Source organism: Hippopotamus amphibius, chromosome 2, assembly GCF_030028045.1.
Source record: "Hippopotamus amphibius kiboko isolate mHipAmp2 chromosome 2, mHipAmp2.hap2, whole genome shotgun sequence".
Taxonomy (NCBI): domain Eukaryota; kingdom Metazoa; phylum Chordata; class Mammalia; order Artiodactyla; family Hippopotamidae; genus Hippopotamus; species Hippopotamus amphibius.
In genome coordinates this window covers 210,933,775-210,951,851 of record NC_080187.1, presented here as the reverse complement: position 1 = coordinate 210,951,851, position 18,077 = coordinate 210,933,775, and the positions used below count along the sequence as shown (strand labels likewise).

General features: G+C 59.4%; 1 protein-coding gene across 7 annotated transcripts in view; it reads left to right on the top strand.

The window, feature by feature from the left end:
- TLE3 (TLE family member 3, transcriptional corepressor) overlaps window positions 1–17,632 on the top strand; it is a 47,800-nt gene extending 30,168 nt beyond the window's left edge. For 2 of the 7 annotated variants that reach the window (XM_057723108.1, XM_057723106.1), the window contains exons 7-20: window positions 1,783–1,987; window positions 3,567–3,583; window positions 7,222–7,341; window positions 8,267–8,317; window positions 8,952–9,104; window positions 9,505–9,637; window positions 10,184–10,368; window positions 11,227–11,303; window positions 12,078–12,327; window positions 12,705–12,952; window positions 13,788–13,935; window positions 14,768–14,918; window positions 15,836–15,912; window positions 16,954–17,632. In XM_057723108.1, the coding sequence (XP_057579091.1) occupies window positions 1,783–1,987; window positions 3,567–3,583; window positions 7,222–7,341; window positions 8,267–8,317; window positions 8,952–9,104; window positions 9,505–9,637; window positions 10,184–10,368; window positions 11,227–11,303; window positions 12,078–12,327; window positions 12,705–12,952; window positions 13,788–13,935; window positions 14,768–14,918; window positions 15,836–15,912; window positions 16,954–17,061 (1,923 nt within the window). In that variant the 3' untranslated portion in view covers window positions 17,062–17,632. Of the gene's footprint in view, window positions 1–1,782; window positions 1,988–3,566; window positions 3,584–7,221; window positions 7,342–8,266; window positions 8,318–8,951; window positions 9,105–9,504; window positions 9,638–10,183; window positions 10,384–11,226; window positions 11,304–12,077; window positions 12,328–12,704; window positions 12,953–13,787; window positions 13,936–14,767; window positions 14,919–15,835; window positions 15,913–16,953 lie in introns of all 7 variants that reach the window. The other 5 variants (XM_057723107.1, XM_057723105.1, XM_057723110.1 and 2 more) reach the window with 3 other exon arrangements.
- The last annotated feature ends 445 nt before the right edge of the window (window positions 17,633–18,077 follow it).

Sequence of the window (18,077 nt, the reverse complement as noted above, 5' to 3'; positions counted from 1 at the left end):
GCGCGGGCTTCAGTAGTTGCAGCACACGGGCTCAATAGTTGTGGCTCGTGGGCTCTAGATCGCAGGCTCAGTAGTTGTGGCACATGGGCTTAGTTGCTCCACGACATGTGGGATCTTCCTGGACCAGGGATCGAACACGTGTACCTTGCATTGGCAGACAGGTTCTTAACCACTGCGCCACCAGGGAAGTCCCAGGAAAATTCTTTGGATGACATCGGTGGTAGACAGATTTGAGTCCACATACCACACTAGTGGTGAGACTTGGCCTGTTACTGGCTGCCCACTCCAGCCCCTGTGTGCCCATTTGCCATCTGTAAAATGGGCACAACCCTTCTGCCAGGTAGCTGGAAGGGTCAGAGATAATGTTGGGAAAGGGCTCAGGCCTTCATTCAGGCGTTCAGGAAATTTCCGTTCCCTCCTCTTGTGCTTGTTGAGAAGAAAGATGTATGTGTACCCGAGGCCCCAGCCATTCCTAAGAAGTATTTCAGTTCCTATGAAATATTTGGCCGTGGAGTAGCCTGCACCACAATGCCCATGGTTCTTGGCACAGTCTTGGGAACAATAAAGGGTGTTTTGTCTTGGCTGCCAGAGGGGCACAGGGGAAGGGGAAAAAGAAGACCCTGAGGCTCGTGCTGGGTCTGGGTGTCTGGGACATCCAGGGAGCAAAGTCCTTGATTAGGGATTGATGTCCTTGCTGTTGATGGTGATAACTGAGTTAATGCACGACTAGATTTTGGAAAAGTTGGGGAGGGGGCCATGGAAAGGCCTCTGGTAAACGTTAGTTCTTGTTATGAGGTCACTTAGTGAGTATCCTGCCTGAGGTCATGCAGCTAGTAAGTGCCAGAACTGGGATTTGAATGCACGTCTGTCTGTTTTTGTTTTTGTTTTTTATATAAAGTTATTTATTTATTTATTGGCTGCATCGGGTCTTCGTTGCTGCTCATGGGCTTTCTCTAGTTAGGGGAGCAGGGGATACTCTTCATTGTGATGTGCGGGCTTCTCATTGCAGTGGCTTTTCCTGTGGAAGAGCCCGGGCTCTAGGTGCGCAGGCTCAGTAGTTGTGGCTCACGGGCTTAGTTGCTCCGCGGCATGTGGGATCTTCTGGAGCAGGGCTCAAACCCGTGTCCCCTGCATTGGCAGGCAGATTCTTAACCACTGTGCCACCAGGGAAGTCCCTCCGGGTTTGTCTTGATTCCAAAGCCCGCACTCTTCTTGTTACCCTGTTCTCCACTGTGGTGTCCAGTGACGTTGGCTCTCGTTCCACTGGCCCCAAACTCCTCTTGATCTCGGGAGTCTTCTGCTGTATCCTGTCCCACGCCTCTGTAAGGCAGGCGTGGAGCTCCTCAGAATTAGGGATTCTTCCCCAGGGTACGGGCTCAGGGTGGGTCACGCTGGCTGCTGACATGTGCAGGCATGAAAGCATGAGCAAAGCTGTGCCGGCTAGGAGCTTAGAAGTGGATCGCCCTCAACGGAGAGGGAGCCTGATGACTGTGGTTTTTAAATGCATGCTTTATTCATCTTGGGCTTGGAAACACACACGGGGAAATTCTGTCCTGAGACTGGGGTTGGGAAGGAGGAGGAGTGTTTGTCATCATAAACCTTGTGTCTCAATTGTGGTCCATTAACAGACTTCCTCCAGCATGACAGCATGTGGCCTGAGCTGGGGGCAAAGGTTCGGGGCGCATGCTCCCCCCGTCGCTTCCTGGAGGAGCGAGAGGGCTGGCCCGCCCCCCCGCCCCGGCCCTCCCCGCTCAGCCGCGCTCACCACCAACTTCATTGCAGCAACAGCAGCTCCAGGCGCAGCACCTCTCCCACGCCACGCACGGCCCCCCGGTCCAGCTGCCGCCCCACCCGTCAGGCCTCCAGCCTCCAGGGATTCCCCCGGTGACGGGGAGCAGCTCGGGGCTGCTGGCGCTTGGTGCCCTGGGCAGCCAGGCCCACCTGGCGGTGAAGGATGAGAAGAACCACCATGAGCTGGACCACAGAGGTGCGGCCCGGGGCTGAGGCGGGGACCGGGGGCAGAGGGCAGGGTTGGGGGCAGAGGCTCTGGAGGCCCCTCTGTGAGTGGACACGGCAAGTGCTGTCACCCTAGGACCAGAGCAGAGGGCTTGGAGCCGTCTATTAAATTCCTGCTGCATGGAAACCAGAGCCCCATCCCCCAGGCCACCCCCCAATCCCTGATGTGTACCTGTTCTTCTCTGCCCTGGAAGACATCTTGTCCTTTCTTCCTGGAGTACCTTCCCATCTTCCTAGCTACACTCTGCGCACCCTCCAAGGGCCAGCCCCAGTCCCACTCCTTCAGGAGGCCCTGCTGGGCAAGCGGAGGGTCTCTTTTCAAATTCCCATCAAAGTTTAAGAGCTGGGGTCCCAAGACGGAGCCCGTTGTTGCTCTCCTCTTGTATCCTGGCCTGGAAGATGTTTTATCCTCACCACGATCATTAGTCCTCTGAGGACATGGGCCACGTTCCTGGGTGTTTAACCTACACAGGGTTCCTGGAGAAGGTACCCACTTGGCGCTCAAGTAAAAGCTTGTTAGAGGACTGTCTTTCAGTGGAGGTGGTGGGGACACTGCTGCAAGGAGATGATTGGGAAGCCTGGGAATTACCACCCCCATCCCAGAAGGGCCCTGGAAGCTACACCGAGCAGCGCCTCGGCAGGGCTTAGTTTTTTGATTGGGAAAGGAGAGGGCCCGGCTTCCTAGCAGACCCTCTGCAAAAAGTGCCACCTTGTGTGGTCTCCCTTAGATATTTTTTCTCTAGCTTCACTAAGATATAATTTGACACATAACACAATGTTTAAGGGGCCCCACGTGATGGTTTGATTTGCCCTTAGATATTTACTGGGGCACATGGCCGATGCCTTCTGAGCCAACCCTTGGGCACAGGGGGCTTGAAGTGTCACCATCCTGCCTGGGCCGGGGCCACGGGGCAGTAGCAGATTGTGGGAACCAGAGACCACGTTTTTTGTCTCCGCAGTAGGACGGTCCTCCTGGCAGAGGAAGAGGGCCTCGCCACAGCAGACAGGAGGATCAGGGAGCTAGTGCTTGGCTGGGCAAATACTCAGAGGCCTCAGCTTCCAGGGGCTTCTTGGCAAAGAAACAGAGAAAGGGTGTTAATTAAAAAACAACACCGCAAAAAGCCACTCCCATAATTCCTCTTTTTAAAAAAATAACAATAATCTCCACTCCCAGATCCTTTGGGTATTTTGCATAGCACGATCCTTCCCAATCTGGTGGCTTTCAAAACGGCTGACCCGTCATCTTGGTGCCCTTCTTGGCACGTCAGGGAGAGCTAGGCCACAGATCCCCCCCGCGGCCCCACCCGGGCCGGGTGGCCGGGTGAAGCGTTGGAGTTGGGGCGGTTAATTTCCAAACTGAGAGACGTCACCTAATGGCCCTGCCTTGGCTGACCCGCAGTGACTCAGAGAGTCAGGCTGCTGCCCGTTTTAAAACCTGTGGACTCGCGAAGCATAAGAGCCAGCTGGACGAGACTGACCTTGCTTTCTTTTTTGTTTTTCTGTCTTGGGGGACCTGACCCTCCTCCTGTCCTGGCCTTCTGTCCCCAAAGAGAGAGAATCCAGTGCGGTAAGTGCCAGCACTCTGGAACCTGTGGGGTGTGTTTGGGGTGTTGGGAGAAGAGGGGGGACCCTGTGTGGGCTTCTGGGGGGGGGGGTGTTGTCATGCAGTAGGAGCTGTTGTCACCTGTTGAGTGACCTTCACTTGGGAAAGCCTTTATCTCCAGACTTTAGGGCCATCACGTGTCAAATGAAGAGCTGGGCTGAGAGCTCTAACCAGCCCCCTTTTATATGAGAGGTGGTTACTGGAGAGGTCAGCCAGCCGCCATGGGTCCTCCAAGGGGGTTGTGGAGTCACGGGGCTGACCCTAAAGCTCAGGAACCTTGGTGTCCCTCCCTCTTCTGGGGCTGGAGTGCTTCCCTGCCCCCCAGGTTGGCTGCCCCCGGTACAGTCCTGTATCCTCTTCATTTCCTCCCCAAACCTGAGGTTTCTCCCTGTTCTAAGGCTTTCACTCGGTTTAAGAGAGTGCTAGCAAGCGAGCATTAAGGCCAGGCTGCCTGCGTGTCTGCCAGCTCTGAGATTTGTTGTAAATCTTTCTGATCACACCGAGGCTCAGAGGTTCTGTTTCAAGTGAATAAGCCTTCTGAATAAGCGCAGTGGCGTCTGGATAAAAAAAATCCTCCCGTGATTAGCAGAGCTGTTCTATCCCTCATTGCCGTGCTTATATCTGGGGCCATCTAATCTGTGAGGATGGCTTTGGTTATTACCTCGTGTTAAGTAGGACTTGGAAGGTCAGGCAGTTAACCAACCACCTAGACAGCAGCTTCCTCCGGCGGCTCCTCCATCCCGACGCACCTCCCCTCCCCAGCCCTCCACCCTGGCTGACTTCAAACCTCCCGTTAGCAGCCGTGCTCGCGTCCCTCTAAACCTCCCATTAGCAGCCGTGCTCATGTCCCTCTCGACTTGACTGTGTGCTCAGAAATCCAGGTCATTTGGGCCCAGGAATGGCTAGGTGCGTAAGAAGGGAACAGCTGAAGCTGCAGATCCATTTTGATTGCTTTAGTGTTGATCCCAGTAGGTGGCCTTTTTGGAGAGGTGCTTTGCCTAGACAGGAGGCGGGCTGGGCTGGACACCTCGAGGCTCAGTCTGATCCCAGCTTCATGGGACTTGGGTAGCCCTCTCGACCGCTCCGAGCCTCAGTTTCTCTATCTGTGACACAGGAATATTCCTGCCCAGCCAGCCTCTCTGCTTAGCTAGGAAGACCTCCCTCAGCACAGGACCCAGCATCGGGGAGCTGGCCTGCTTTACTGGGACCTGCCGCAGAGAGAAGTGGGTGCTCGCCCCTTCCCTGCCCTCACATGTCTTCATCCTCATCGCTCTCAGCTCTGGCTCTGTGCCCCGTCTGAATGCTTTCTGCTGAAAGGAACCCTCAGGGAACCCCCCCCTGCCCCCCCGCCGAGAGCTGGGCTCCTCACTCCACACTGCTCGCCGACAGCCAGACTCAGGGCGGAGGGGCCGTCCTCGGGCCGCTGGAGGGGCCTGTGGAAATGAGTCGGGACGCCGTCCTGGGCCGGGAGGGGCTGTGGGCCGCCCCAGGGAGAGGCACTGGGGCTCACGGGTGTGCTCGCGGCCGTGGTGTTGGAGGGAGTGCAGACTCACGGAATCAGCCCTTTGGAAACCAGGTTGTCAACAGATGAGGCCCCGGCAGGAAGGACCGGGCCGCGTCGGGGTGGGAGGGGGGCCGGCTGGCCGGGCTGGAAGCTGTCCCAGAGGGGTTAGTCTGGAGTCCAATTAGAGGTAGCTTCATTCATATTTCCTCGCCTAGCCGAAGCAATAAAAAATACTTAGTTTTCTGGCCGCCCGCCAGGCAGCGGCGGGCTGGATCGATGCCGCTAAACGCCTGACATGACTCTCCCCCGGTAGCAGCGCGGGTTTGCAGCCCGACTGCAGGAGAAGAAAGGGCCCGCTGTTCTCCGCCAGCGGCCGCGCGCCCCCCTCCTGCCCGCCCGCCCGGGAGCGATCTCCTTAGCACGGGGTGGCCACCGTCGGAGGAAATGAAAGGAGATGACGGGGATCCTTCTGCCGGCGCGCGCCACGGCTAATTGAATTGCGGCTGTGCGTGCGTCGCCGCCGCCGCGCCCGCCCGGCTGCGGGGAAGGTTGAGCTGCACTTCCATTATAACCTCCATATTTTCTTCAAGGCTTGATGAGTCTGCCATTTTAATTTGCTTCAGGCAGAAGCTTGGCAGGGAAGGGCTGCCCAGAAACCGGCTTAGGGGAGGAAATTAAGTTCTGCGGCTGGTTCCCGCGCCGCTTCCCCCCCCCCGCCCCCCAACCAGAACACCGGCCCCGGTCTCTGGGGAGGTGGGGAGACTTTCCACCTGCCTCCTCTGAACAGACGTCCCTCTGGGTCCCCACGTGGCCTCGTCACACACCCCCGGGGGAGGGGACGGGGATGGACTGGCCTTTGGCTTCCCTCCGGCTGGACGGTGAGCTCCTGGAGGGCAGGGACTGTGTCTTGTTCATCCCTCCACGCCTGGCATCCAGCCCCAGCCTGATCCAGGGCGGGTGCCCAGGAGAGGGTGTTGAGTGAGGGAGGGACGGTGTCGTGTGGTCTCTTAGGCAGGAGCGAACCTCAGCGGCCCCCTAGAGGGGGTTGTGGTATTTTTCTCTTGACACGGAGGTTTGCTGGCAGGTACCCCTGCCCGTAGCTCCTCCCTCCCTCCTCCCAGCCCGGTGCTGGCGGCCACGTGATGCCTGCTGCTCCTGGTCCCCCGTAACCGCTAGCCAGGGTCCTCCTCTGCGGGCAGCTCTCACCTTCCAGGACCGCTCTGTCCCCAGGCCCACCGGCGGGTGCTTCTCCTGCCTCGCCTGTTGGCCCACCTTCCCCCTTTCCAGGCCTCAGGTTCCAAACTCTTCACTTGCTTTGTAGTTGAAGGGAGAACCCATTGGTCTCTTCTAGGCCAAAAAAACTTGGGCTTCCTGCATGTTGCCTGCTGCTGGGGGCCCGTGGGCACATCTCCCATCGTCTTGGGACCGCTGCTTTCCCATCATGACAGAGGGGGGGATCCTAGCTGCCCTTTATGCCTTTTCCCATCTTAAGAGGGAGAGGCTTCACGACGTCGTGTGTTCTGTTTCTTTCCAACCCTGACGTTTCCCTGAAGTTACAGGAGGCCACGATGTGGTCGTGGGGCGCCCACACAGAATGCCCCGTTGCCCACCTACACGTGGGAGGCCTGTTGGCAGCCGGCGGTCCCCCTCCCAGTCAGTCTCCCGTTCCTGTCAGGTTCCCCAGATGCAGGGTTGCACGCGGCCCCGGTTTGTCAGCTCAGATCCATCATTTGAGACTCAGTGCAAACGCAGCTTATCCGTTCTCTGAGCAGACGTGTGCGGCAGACACAGAAGGGTGGTGGAGGACACAGGCGTGACCCCCCGCCCTCAAGAAGTGTACAGCCTCAGGCCGGAGGCCACCGCGAGGTTAATTAGCTAATAGCAGCGGCAGTGCTACCAAAGGGAAGTGTCGTGCTTCCCGGGCCTATCCCAGGGGAACCTAGTCTGGAGAGTTGGAAAAGCATCCCTGGCGAGGCTCCAAGAGAGCGGAGACCTGCAGGACACACGCGACACCTTGGCCGGCCTTCTGAGTCACCCGCGCTTAGCTATGTCAACACACGCCTGAAATGTTCACACTGAGTCTCCTTCTTGCTTCCAGAACAACTCGGTGTCGCCCTCGGAAAGCCTGCGGGCCAGTGAGAAGCACCGGGGCTCCGCAGACTACAGCATGGAAGCCAAGAAGCGGAAAGCGGAGGAGAAGGACAGTTTGAGCCGATACGTACGTCTGAGGGCGCGGCAGGCTCTGCTGGGGCTTGTGTTGGGTGGGCTGGGCTAGGGGAGACCCCACAGGACTGAGCTGTGGGAGAGTCAGGCACAGGTGGGGGCAGGAGAGGCAGCCCCACTGAGGAGGACAGGTGGCCCGGGAAAGGGAAGGCCCTGTAGACAAATGCGCTGTGAGCGTGTGGGCCATGGCCAGGAGGGAGTGGACGGGGAGGCCATCCCGGCCTCCGTGGGGCCTGGGGAGAGCTAGGTGCACCTACCCAGGTGGGCCAGCATCCCTGTGCTGCCATCACGGCCCCCCCAAGAACCTCCAATCTGCTCCAGGGGCTGCCTCCGGCACCCCCACACTTTGATCCTGCAGGTGGTCGCGGTGTCTGCCTTGTGCCAGGCTGGGCAGGGCTGAGAGCTGGGGCAGAGGAAAGGGGGCGATGCAGTGTGGGACCCGGCGCCCTTGGGCCCCGCCTTCCCTGTTCGGCAGCTTCCCTTGGCTGCTCTGGGGCTTTGGACACATTACAGAGCCGAAGCCTCAGCTGCGTTTCTGGGAGATGAGGCTAATCACCCCTCCCACACAGTGATGGGAGTGATGGAATGAGACCAGCACGCTTACTTGCAAATGATGGAGGATATCAGGCCAGCTGGAGGGAGGTGTCTGGCTCTGAAGGGACGAGTTAAAGCAGGGTTAGAAATGTTATAACGGGGCAGGTGTTGGTGAGGCTGCCAGTGGGCGTGGGAGCAGAGTGACCTGGGGCTGGGGGCCAGGCTAGCAGACAGCAAGGAGGAGGCCAGCTTAGGTAGGGCTGAGTGGGGAAAGCGTGGACTTTGGGGTTTGGCCGGCGTTTAGATCCTCGCTGGTGGAAGCAGGGGGTGATTTGGGCTCTGTCTGGGGTGGGCGTGGCCTCTCACTGGCTTCTCTCTCCATGTAGGACAGTGACGGGGACAAGAGTGACGACCTGGTGGTAGACGTTTCCAACGAGGTAAGGGCAGGCCCAGGTCGCAGGGTGGCTCTCTGTGCGGGGTGCTTGGAGATTGTTCCTGTCCTGGGTGGGAGCTGTTGTGTTTCGGCTGTTGCCCGGTTACCGGCAGCCCCAGCCAGGTGACGAGGTCTTCGGGGTTGGAGCACCAAGCTGGTCAGGAGGAGGAGGGCGGGGCTTGGCTGCATGGTGGCTGGGCATTCGTGCACAGTGCCGGTGGCCTAGAATGGGTCTCCAGGGAAAGATCCCAGGGTAGGGCTGGCTCCCAGTGCCCGTGGTCCTCTAGGTCAGCTGTTCTCCCCACCACCCCGGGATCTTGGGGTTGTGAGACCCCTGGGTCAGCCTCAGAGGGGCAGGAGGAGCTGGAAAGGATCTACACGAGGCCAAGAGACCCAGCTGCCCAGCTTGGAGTCCTGAACTTGTGTTTGATCTTGGGCAGATCACCTCCACCGTCCCCCCCAACCCAGGCCTCAGTCTCCCCATCTGTGGGATGAAGGGTCATTAAGAACTCCTCACCCCCACTTGGGACCACGCTGTTTTCCCATCCCCCGTGCCCACTCCCTTCCCATTCGCAGAGCAGAGCGGACTCCAGGCTCGTCACCGCTCTTAGCACATCCCACGTCACTTGTATTTTTAGGATCCAGCGACGCCCCGGGTCAGCCCGGCACACTCCCCTCCTGAAAACGGGCTGGACAAGGCCCGTGGCCTGAAGAAGGATGCCCCCACCAGCCCTGCCTCGGTGGCCTCCTCCAGCAGCACGCCCTCCTCCAAGACCAAAGACCTTGGTCACGTATGTGCCCCCGGCGCCGCAGAGGCTGGGAGAGGGTTGGGGAAGGTGGGGCAGAGGGAACACGTTCTGGAAAGAGGACTGGGGCTGGAGTGGTGCTGATTGGAAGGTGGAGGGGTGGAGTAGAAAGCACGTGGATTGGGGCTTGGCCTGGGTTCAGATCCTGGCTTTACCACTCACAAGCTAAGCCCTGTGCTTATTAACATTTCTGAGCCTTGGTTGCTGCATCTATAAAATGGGAACAGTCACCACAGTCCCTGCCAAACAAAGTTGAGCAAGAATTGAGGGGCTGCGGAGCAGGAGACTGAGCGCTGTGGCGGGCGCTGGGCCTCCTGCGGTGCCCAGCTGTTGGGAGGAAGGAATCTTTATGGCTTCCCTCGGTCTCTGCGTCTCCCCTTTCCAGAATGACAAATCCTCCACCCCTGGGCTCAAGTCCAACACGCCAACCCCGAGGAACGATGCCCCAACTCCAGGCACCAGCACAACCCCGGGGCTCCGGTCGCTGTCGGGCAAAGCTCCAGGCATGGACCCGATAGGTATAATGGGTCGGCACGATGGCGCTTGGGCTGACTGTGCTTTAGGGGGTCTGCCCCAGGCCAGGGCTGGAGCCTCACACACGGGCCAGGGAGGGGGTCAGTGTCGGGGCTCTCTCAGGGCCTGTGTCTGGGGGACTTGGTCAAGTCTGAGAAGGTGAATGCCAGGTGCTGGAACACCAGGGTCACGGCCTACTGGGGCCACTACTGTGGAAGGAGCTTCAGACAGGTCTAGACACCAGCGTTCTGTCTGACTCTGTCATTAGTTCTGTGAGGCTCTGAACAACCCTCTTCTGTGGGCCTCCAAGTCCTGCTCTGTAAAAAGAGATGGGCACATCTCCCAGCTCAGATCTTCTTAGGCAGTGAAGATGGGATCTCTGATAGGTGGGTTCAGTCTGGGAGGACTGCCTGGAGTAGGCAGCTTTAGAACACAGGAAGGATTGCTGCCGGGCCAGGAGGCAGCCTGGTGGCCTGGGCTTCCTCCTGGACGGAGGGGTGGGGCCCACTCCCCTGGGCGGCCTCTCCCAGCTGACGCCCGCCTCCTCGCAGCCTCGGCCCTGCGCACGCCGATCTCCATTACCAGCTCCTACGCCGCGCCCTTTGCCATGATGAGCCACCACGAGATGAACGGCTCCCTCACCAGCCCCAGCGCCTATGCCGGCCTCCACAACATCCCACCCCAGATGAGCGCCGCCGCCGCCGCCGCCGCTGCCGCCTATGGCCGATCGCCAATGGTGAGCTTTGGAGCTGTACGTAGACCTTTTGGCTCCTTTTTGGGGGGGCTGGGCAAGCATTGGGGGAGGGGGGAGGGAGGCCCTTTCTGCATACCAAAGGGGACCCTCCGGGTCCAGCGACCAGGCAGCTGCCTTTGGAGCAGAGTGTTCATTAGGAAGAAGAAAGTGATAGGCTCGGGGGTCAGCAGACCTGGGTCCTGCCCTGCTGGCCGACAGTCGCCACGTGGCCTCGCAGCACACCCTCCCTGGGCTGCCCCTTTCCATCCGGGAGGTGCGGCTGGCACCTCCCTTTCTGGGCTTTTTGGGGGTGGGAATCCCACAGTGGGTCAGGTGACGTCCACAAGGCAGGGACTTGGCAAGTTGCCTGTTATGCCAAGATGTGTCTGCTGTTATTGAGAGTCGTTCAGACTTGGGTTGACAGAGAGAGGGATCCTCTTCCAGGAGATGGTTTCTCTTTTGACCTCCTGAACCCGAGGTGGCCTCCTCTCCACAGGACAGGCCCACTGGGACACCAGGCGAGGGAACAAAGTGGGGCAGGGGCGAGCTCCACCTCGCAGAGCAGGGAGAACGAGCTGGGCGTGGAGGTGGAAGATACTGGTTCAGAGTTGGGGGGTCTGGCCCACCATCCTGTCCCTGCCATTGTCCCGGGCAAGGCACTTGGCCCTCCTGGGCCTGTGTCCTCTCGGGAACAAGGACCTCTGCTCTACTTGGCTGTCTCACGTTCTGAAGAGGCAGCGCTGTGAGGGTGGGACAGGAAGTGGTGGAGGAGGAAGCCAATGGCAGGGGCAGGGGGCAGTGTATAGTGGGGGCCATATGGCGGCACCCCTCACTAAGGGCTGGCCTTGTCTTGCTTTGCAGGTTGGTTTTGACCCTCACCCCCCCATGCGGGCCACGGGCCTGCCCTCAAGCCTGGCCTCCATTCCTGGTGGAAAACCGTAAGCTTTGGCTATACTTATTTTCTGCTCCGTGGGGAGGGCAGGGGAGAGCTCACAACCCACCCGCCCATCCCCTGTCCTGGTGGACCTCCCCTGGGGAAAGGTGTCTGTTCCTCTAGGTGTACCCATAGGCCAGGTTGCAACTCTAGCAACGGCCACACTCCTGATCAGCCGCCAGGCTCCCTTTGAAAGGGGAACGAGACAGGGTTGGGGTTGAGGGTGTGGTCCCTGGCCTCTGAGATGGAAGGAACAGTTCAGATGCTAGGGCCTCCCAACCAAACGCCGTGGAGCTGCACTGGCCTTGGGGGCTCCTGTGGGTTCTACCCCCAGCTGGCACCTGAAACAGCAGGCAGACCACACTGGCTCACCCTTGGCTCTGAGGTGTGCTCTGTGATTCATTTGGGGGATGGCAAACAGATTTTCCTCCCTGACACCACTGGCTCCTAGAGGAGGGCTGGCATTCAAGCTGGGTCCTTTCTGGGGTCAGTGTGTTAGGGAGTCTGTAGGTGGGGAGAAGGGATGTCCCAAGGCAGCCTGGTTTGGAGCAAGGATCTGGACGCAGGGGCAGACGTCAAGGTTGGGCTGTGTAGCAGTCTCCACCCTGGTGGAGCCAGGCCAAGGAGGTTGGGGTTACCAGGCTCCCTAAGATCTGGGGGGAGAGGACACCTGGAGGCGGGGGCACCAGGCAGGGGTAGGCGCTGGTCAGACTGGGCAGGACCTGTGGGAACTGTTAGAGGGCAGAAGATGGCAGAAGTGTGGTTCTCCCCCTCTCAGAGCCTACTCTTTCCACGTGAGTGCTGACGGGCAGATGCAGCCCGTGCCCTTCCCCCACGACGCCCTGGCAGGCCCCGGCATCCCCAGGCACGCCCGGCAGATCAGCACACTGAGCCACGGGGAGGTGGTGTGCGCGGTGACCATCAGCAACCCCACGAGGCACGTGTACACGGGGGGCAAGGGCTGTGTGAAGATCTGGGACATCAGCCAGCCGGGCAGCAAGAGCCCCGTCTCCCAGCTGGACTGCCTGGTGAGGACCCCGGGGCTGCGGGCATCTCTTCTAACTGGTCTGCGACAGCCGAGCAGCCTGTGTCGGCGGGAGAGCCCCTCCCACCTGGCCTGCCTCAGCCCTGTGTTGGCTGAGCCGCTTTGGACAAGCGGGCAAACCTCCCTGAGCCCCGCTTTCGTCATCTGTAAGGGGAGACGGTACTGACCTCCGGGGGTTTGTGGAGACACGAGGGAAAGTTTGACAGGGCGTGCACGAGGAGTAGGGTCGGCCCGGCAGCTGCCGTGATTAAGGGCGGGAAGCGAGCAGAAGCCGCGAGGGTGCTCGGTGTTGCTGGGCGTGACTTCCGCAGCCCCGGGACGGGAGGAGGGCCGTGCTGAACACAGCCCCTTCCCCTGCAGAACAGGGACAACTACATCCGCTCCTGCAAGCTGCTCCCCGACGGGCGCACGCTCATCGTGGGCGGCGAGGCCAGCACGCTCACCATCTGGGACCTGGCCTCGCCCACGCCCCGCATCAAGGCCGAGCTGACGTCCTCGGCTCCGGCCTGCTACGCCCTGGCCATCAGCCCCGATGCCAAAGTCTGCTTCTCCTGCTGTAGCGACGGGAACATCGCCGTGTGGGACCTGCACAACCAGACCCTGGTCAGGTGAGGTGCGGGAGGGAGCCGGGGCCCTCACCCTCGGGAAGGCTGCGCCTGGCCTGTCCGAGGTGCTGCGAGGTGGCCACAGCGGCACAGGCGAGGGCACCCGGGGGAAAAGACAGCTTGTGCCCGATGCCTGGCGTGGGCAGAGCATGGAGGGCCCTGTGGCCCAGGAGCTGGCACAAGGCTCCTGGGAGAAGGGGAGCTGGGGCAGGCCTGGGAGCGCGGGACTCAGATGAGTGGAGACACAGAGAGGGCGGGAGGAGGAGAGGCGTCGAGACCAGCTTGGCGGAGCGAGCAGGACCTCTTGGTGGTAAAGTGCGGGGCCTCCGGAGCAGAGCTGCTGGCTTTGACTCCTGCCTCCTTGGGACCTTGTGCAGGTCACTTAACCCCCGCGCCTCGGTTTTCCCTGCATGCAGCGGGCAGGGTAAAGCCCTTCCTTGGAGTCAGACCCCGGCACCGGGCCCAGCGTCGGCCCTCAGGGGCGTGTGGCCGGCTGCACCAGTCACAGCATCGCGTAGCTGCTTTACTGCCTGGGCGCCATGGTTCACGCGCGGCGAGGACGGTGCATCCGGAACGAATGCGGGCTGAGGAGGCGTGGAGTGTCGGGCTGAGCGGGTTCCCCTGTTGTGTACCCGCGCCCCCCGGACTGTCCCCGGCTGAGACCCTTGACTGCAGTGGGAGAGGGGCCCAGGCCTGGCTCTGCTGCGAGCTCCCTGGGGGACCGTGGATCTCAGTTTCCTGTTCTGCTCTGGCAGACCTGGTCTTTCCTCTGGGACAGCTGTCAACTTGGCAGTCGGTGCTTCCCTGGGGCTCACCCCGTCCCTGTTTGTTCTTCTAGGCAGTTCCAGGGCCACACGGACGGGGCCAGCTGCATAGATATCTCCCACGACGGCACCAAGCTGTGGACCGGAGGCCTGGACAACACCGTGCGCTCCTGGGACCTGCGGGAGGGCCGGCAGCTGCAGCAGCACGACTTCACCTCCCAGGTGTGTGCCTGAGACCCCCTCCCCTCCCCTCCACCGGAGCAGCATGGGGCCTCCCCTCCCCGGGTGCCAGTGGCTGGGTCAGCGGACGAAGGGGTACGCGCACGCGGTTGTCGCAGATGGACCTGAGACCAGCCTGAGCCATCTGGGACGGAGGAAGCCATCTTCCCGGAGGAAGTGGCAATGAGAGAGAATCGACAAGGCTTTGGAATTGGACACACTTGACCCACCTGCTCGGACCTGATTCCCAGCTCCTCTACCATTGAGCCCTTTGGCCTCGGTTTTCTCATTCATGGAATGGGAACAATCATAGCTACCTCATGGGTCTGGTGTGAGCCCCTGAAATGGTCCCTCTAAAAGCCTTAGCTGTGAGCCCGGCTCAGAGAAAGCATTCTATGTGTGCTAGGTATTACTATGTTTTTTGTTGTTATTTTATTGCTTGTTTTAATATTTAATCTTGCATATTTAATATGTTAGCGTTATACTTACTCATATTTTTCTTAAGGAAAAGGCAGAAGTCACTGAGAATAACTTTGAAAGTGAAACATCTGTGTTTGAATCTTGGCTCTGCCGCCTACCTTCTAGAGTCAGCAATCTCTCTGAGCCTCAACTTCCTCACCTATCAAATGGGGATGAAAAATGAGATCCCGTTCCCCGGGGTTATTGGGCTGAGGGTAGGGAGGGGCTTTGCGTTGCAAATGGCAGGTGGGGAGGTGCTGGGGGAGGGAGTGGAGGGACTCTGAGCCCTCAAGGTCCCTGAGCAGGGCCTTCTGGGAGCCCCCACCCCCACCCCCACTCTGGGGGATGCTCATCTCCATCTGCCCCTTCCCTGCAGATCTTCTCGCTGGGTTACTGCCCCACCGGGGAGTGGCTGGCCGTGGGCATGGAGAGCAGCAACGTGGAGGTGCTGCACCACACCAAGCCTGACAAGTACCAGCTGCACCTGCACGAGAGCTGCGTGCTGTCCCTCAAATTCGCCTACTGCGGTGAGCCTGGGGGAGTGGGAGCCCCGGGCGGCCTGGCCTGTTCTCTGTGCATAGATGTGGCCCAAATCTTAGAGAAGTGCCAGAGCCCCGAAGTGAGCACAGTCCCAGAACCAGGCCCTGTGACCCTGACCGGTATCCCCCATCTGGCATCCCCACCCCCTGCATCCTCAGATGCAGAGACTGCCACAGGGTACCAGGCACTTGTGCCACCAGGTCAGAGCCAGAGCTTCCTGCCCCGGGGCAGAGGGACGGTACTGACAGCCCTGCGGGCAGTGCCTCCAGGTGGTTCCATCCACGGGCTTTGGTGGCCATAGCCCTGGATTGAAATATCTGCCGGCCCAGTTGACTAGCTGTGCAGCTTTGACCTGTCCAATCCTCTCTAAATGCAGACGGGTCTTTCTGTGGACCGGAAATTGCAGGCACCCCACATGGCTTTGGGAGCCCTGGGACGTTAACCCAGGCAGAGCCCCACCGCCTTCAGCTGGGTCTCCAGCCACTCAGAGCTGCGCCATCCCCAGTACTTCCTGCTGTCTCTCAGTAGTAGAATGGAGATGGGTCCGTCGACCTTAGTGGCTTTAGAAAGACTCTTTTGGGGAAGTGTAATCCCTGTGATTAACTACAGATCCTCCTTTTCTCCATCCCAGCCCACCCACCCCTCCCCTTGACTGTAGAGAAAAGCGTTCTCTGGGTGGGTGGGTGGGGGTGTGTGTGTGTGTGTGTGTCTGTGTGTGTGGGTGTGTGTGTGTGTGTGTGTGTGGTGTCTTGATTACAAAATGCCTTTCAGGAGTGCAGAGTCGGCCCAGCGCTGGTTAGCGGTTCACACCGCGTTTCCATGGCAGCTGGCCACGTGTGGGGCGGGTCTGGCTTTAGAGGGCAGCTGCACACAACCTGATGTTTCCCTTGCCTCCTACCTGCAGGCAAGTGGTTTGTGAGCACTGGGAAAGATAACCTTCTCAACGCCTGGAGGACACCGTACGGAGCCAGTATATTCCAGGTACCACCCGCCCTCCGCGTGCCCCTCTGGATTCTGCCCTGAGTCGGGGCCTGTCCACAGTGATGGGGGTGGTCAAGCGGGACGTGCCCCGGCCCCTTTCCAGCCCCAACCTGCTGGGGGTCCAAGATGGGGTCCCCAGAGACGAGGGCCTGGACTTGGGCACATCAGCGGGATGCACACTCTGCTGCTAATGGCATCTGGCCCCTCAGGGCAAGGGCTTTTAAGCAGGGGCTCTTGTAGGATTTCTAGAGCAAGGAGGAGTAAAAACATGCTCTTGGCTCTGGCCAGCACGCTGAGCCCTCGCAGGAGGGGCGCCGGGAATTTGAGCAAACTGGGCAGCTTTTTTTCTGAGCAGCATTATGTGATATTTCAGCAAATTCGTATTTCATCTCAGCACTTCAGTGCTAGGAGTAAGGTAGGGCAGGAGGAGGGTGTAGAAGGAGATGGGAGACAGGGAAGAGGCTTTTTATGAATTTTCAAGATCCGGGGCCTGACACTGCCCTCTCACTTGCCTGCTCACACTCACACACACACAGAGGCTCGCACACACACTCAGTCACACTCTCGCTCTCAGAGCCAACAAGCCACGTTCTGGACCCAGGCGGGAAGTCTGGCGTCTGGTGTGTCACGCGTATAACTTTCAGGCATCTCTAGTTACATTGGATGCTTCAAAAGTCAGGTGCAAATCCTTTTTTTAGCCCAGCAGGCTGAGGGTCCGGGCTGCTGACACCTGCTCCCAGCTTAGAAACGCATCTTCCTGTTTGTAAACTCAGGATGGAAGCTCGCGCTCAAGTGTTGTGTTTTGCTTCTCAGAGCTGAGTATAAAGATCGCTTTGGGCCCTGTGAATGAGCTCTTCCTTGTGGGGAAGCAGGTGGCAGGGGCCCCTCTGACAGGAGGGACTGTGTTGGAAGGCCTCGCGGTGTGCGCTCCAGGGCGGGCACAGGGCGCTTGAATTCAGAGAGCGCTGAAAGGGAGTTGAGTACCAGAAAGTGAATTTTTGTCCTTTCTCTCGCCGCCCCCTCCTGCCTCTCCTCCTCCAGTCTAAGGAATCCTCGTCTGTCTTGAGTTGTGACATTTCGGCGGATGACAAATATATTGTAACAGGCTCTGGTGACAAGAAGGCCACAGTTTATGAGGTCATCTACTAAACAAGGACTGTAACAGGGCCGTCAAACTCTGGGAGAAACAGACTCGGCTGTGCCAGGGAGACCCCGGCGAGGGGCCCCGCGGATGTGGAGGACGGGTGGCCAGCGGCCCTGCGCTGCGCTCCAACGGGCTGAGAAGGCGCGCACATCGGGGTCGGGACTCCTGGGCACGGATTGACGTGCCTCACGGACTCCGATGGATTTCTCCCCTCCTCCTCCCCTCAACGACCCTGGCCGATGCTACCCATAGATTTATCTGGAGGCTCGTGGCTCCAGCTCCCCACAGACACCCTCATGAATCTCTTTCCTTCCCCTTTTTTCTGATGTGTCCCCTACTCTGGCTTGGGGACACTGAAGTGTGGACCACACGTTTGTGCCGGGGGAGGGGGGGTTCACAGCCCCAGCTGTGCAGTGCACGAGATTTGTGAAAAGTGTAAATAACAGACTCCTATCACGGACTGGTCGGGGCAGCGGGAGGGAAGGCTCCTTCCACTGGCAACGGCAGCCGTGGGTTTCGCCTGCTGTATTTGTAATCCACTCGTGGTGGTGGCTTTTTTTTTTTTTTTTTTTTTTTGTAAACAGAAATTCCCATCTGGGGAGGGGAGGGCAGAATGGAGAGGGTGTGAAATGGGGAGAAAACTCCTGGAGTGGAGGAGGAGCGCTACGGCTGGCAGCCAGGTTGGCCAGCAGGTACCCCCGGATGAGTGTGTCTCCTCCTTGTGGACCTGGGAATCCTGGGGCGTGTCAGGACCAAGCTCCAGACAGACTCATGGACGGACAGAGCTTGAGATGGATGCCATCCCAGGCTGACAGCAGCAGAAACAGCGGATTTTTCTGAGGCCTCCTGAGCTCCACGCTCCCCTCTCAGGTGTCTGAAACTCACTCACTCACTCTCTCACTCTCTCTCTCCCCCCTCGGCCCCCCGCCCCCCCAGTCTCTCTTTGGTGCACACTTGGTTATGGTGATGAGAAACGGAAGTTCAAAGGCACTCTGTCTCCGGCCTTTCTTAATCTTCAGAC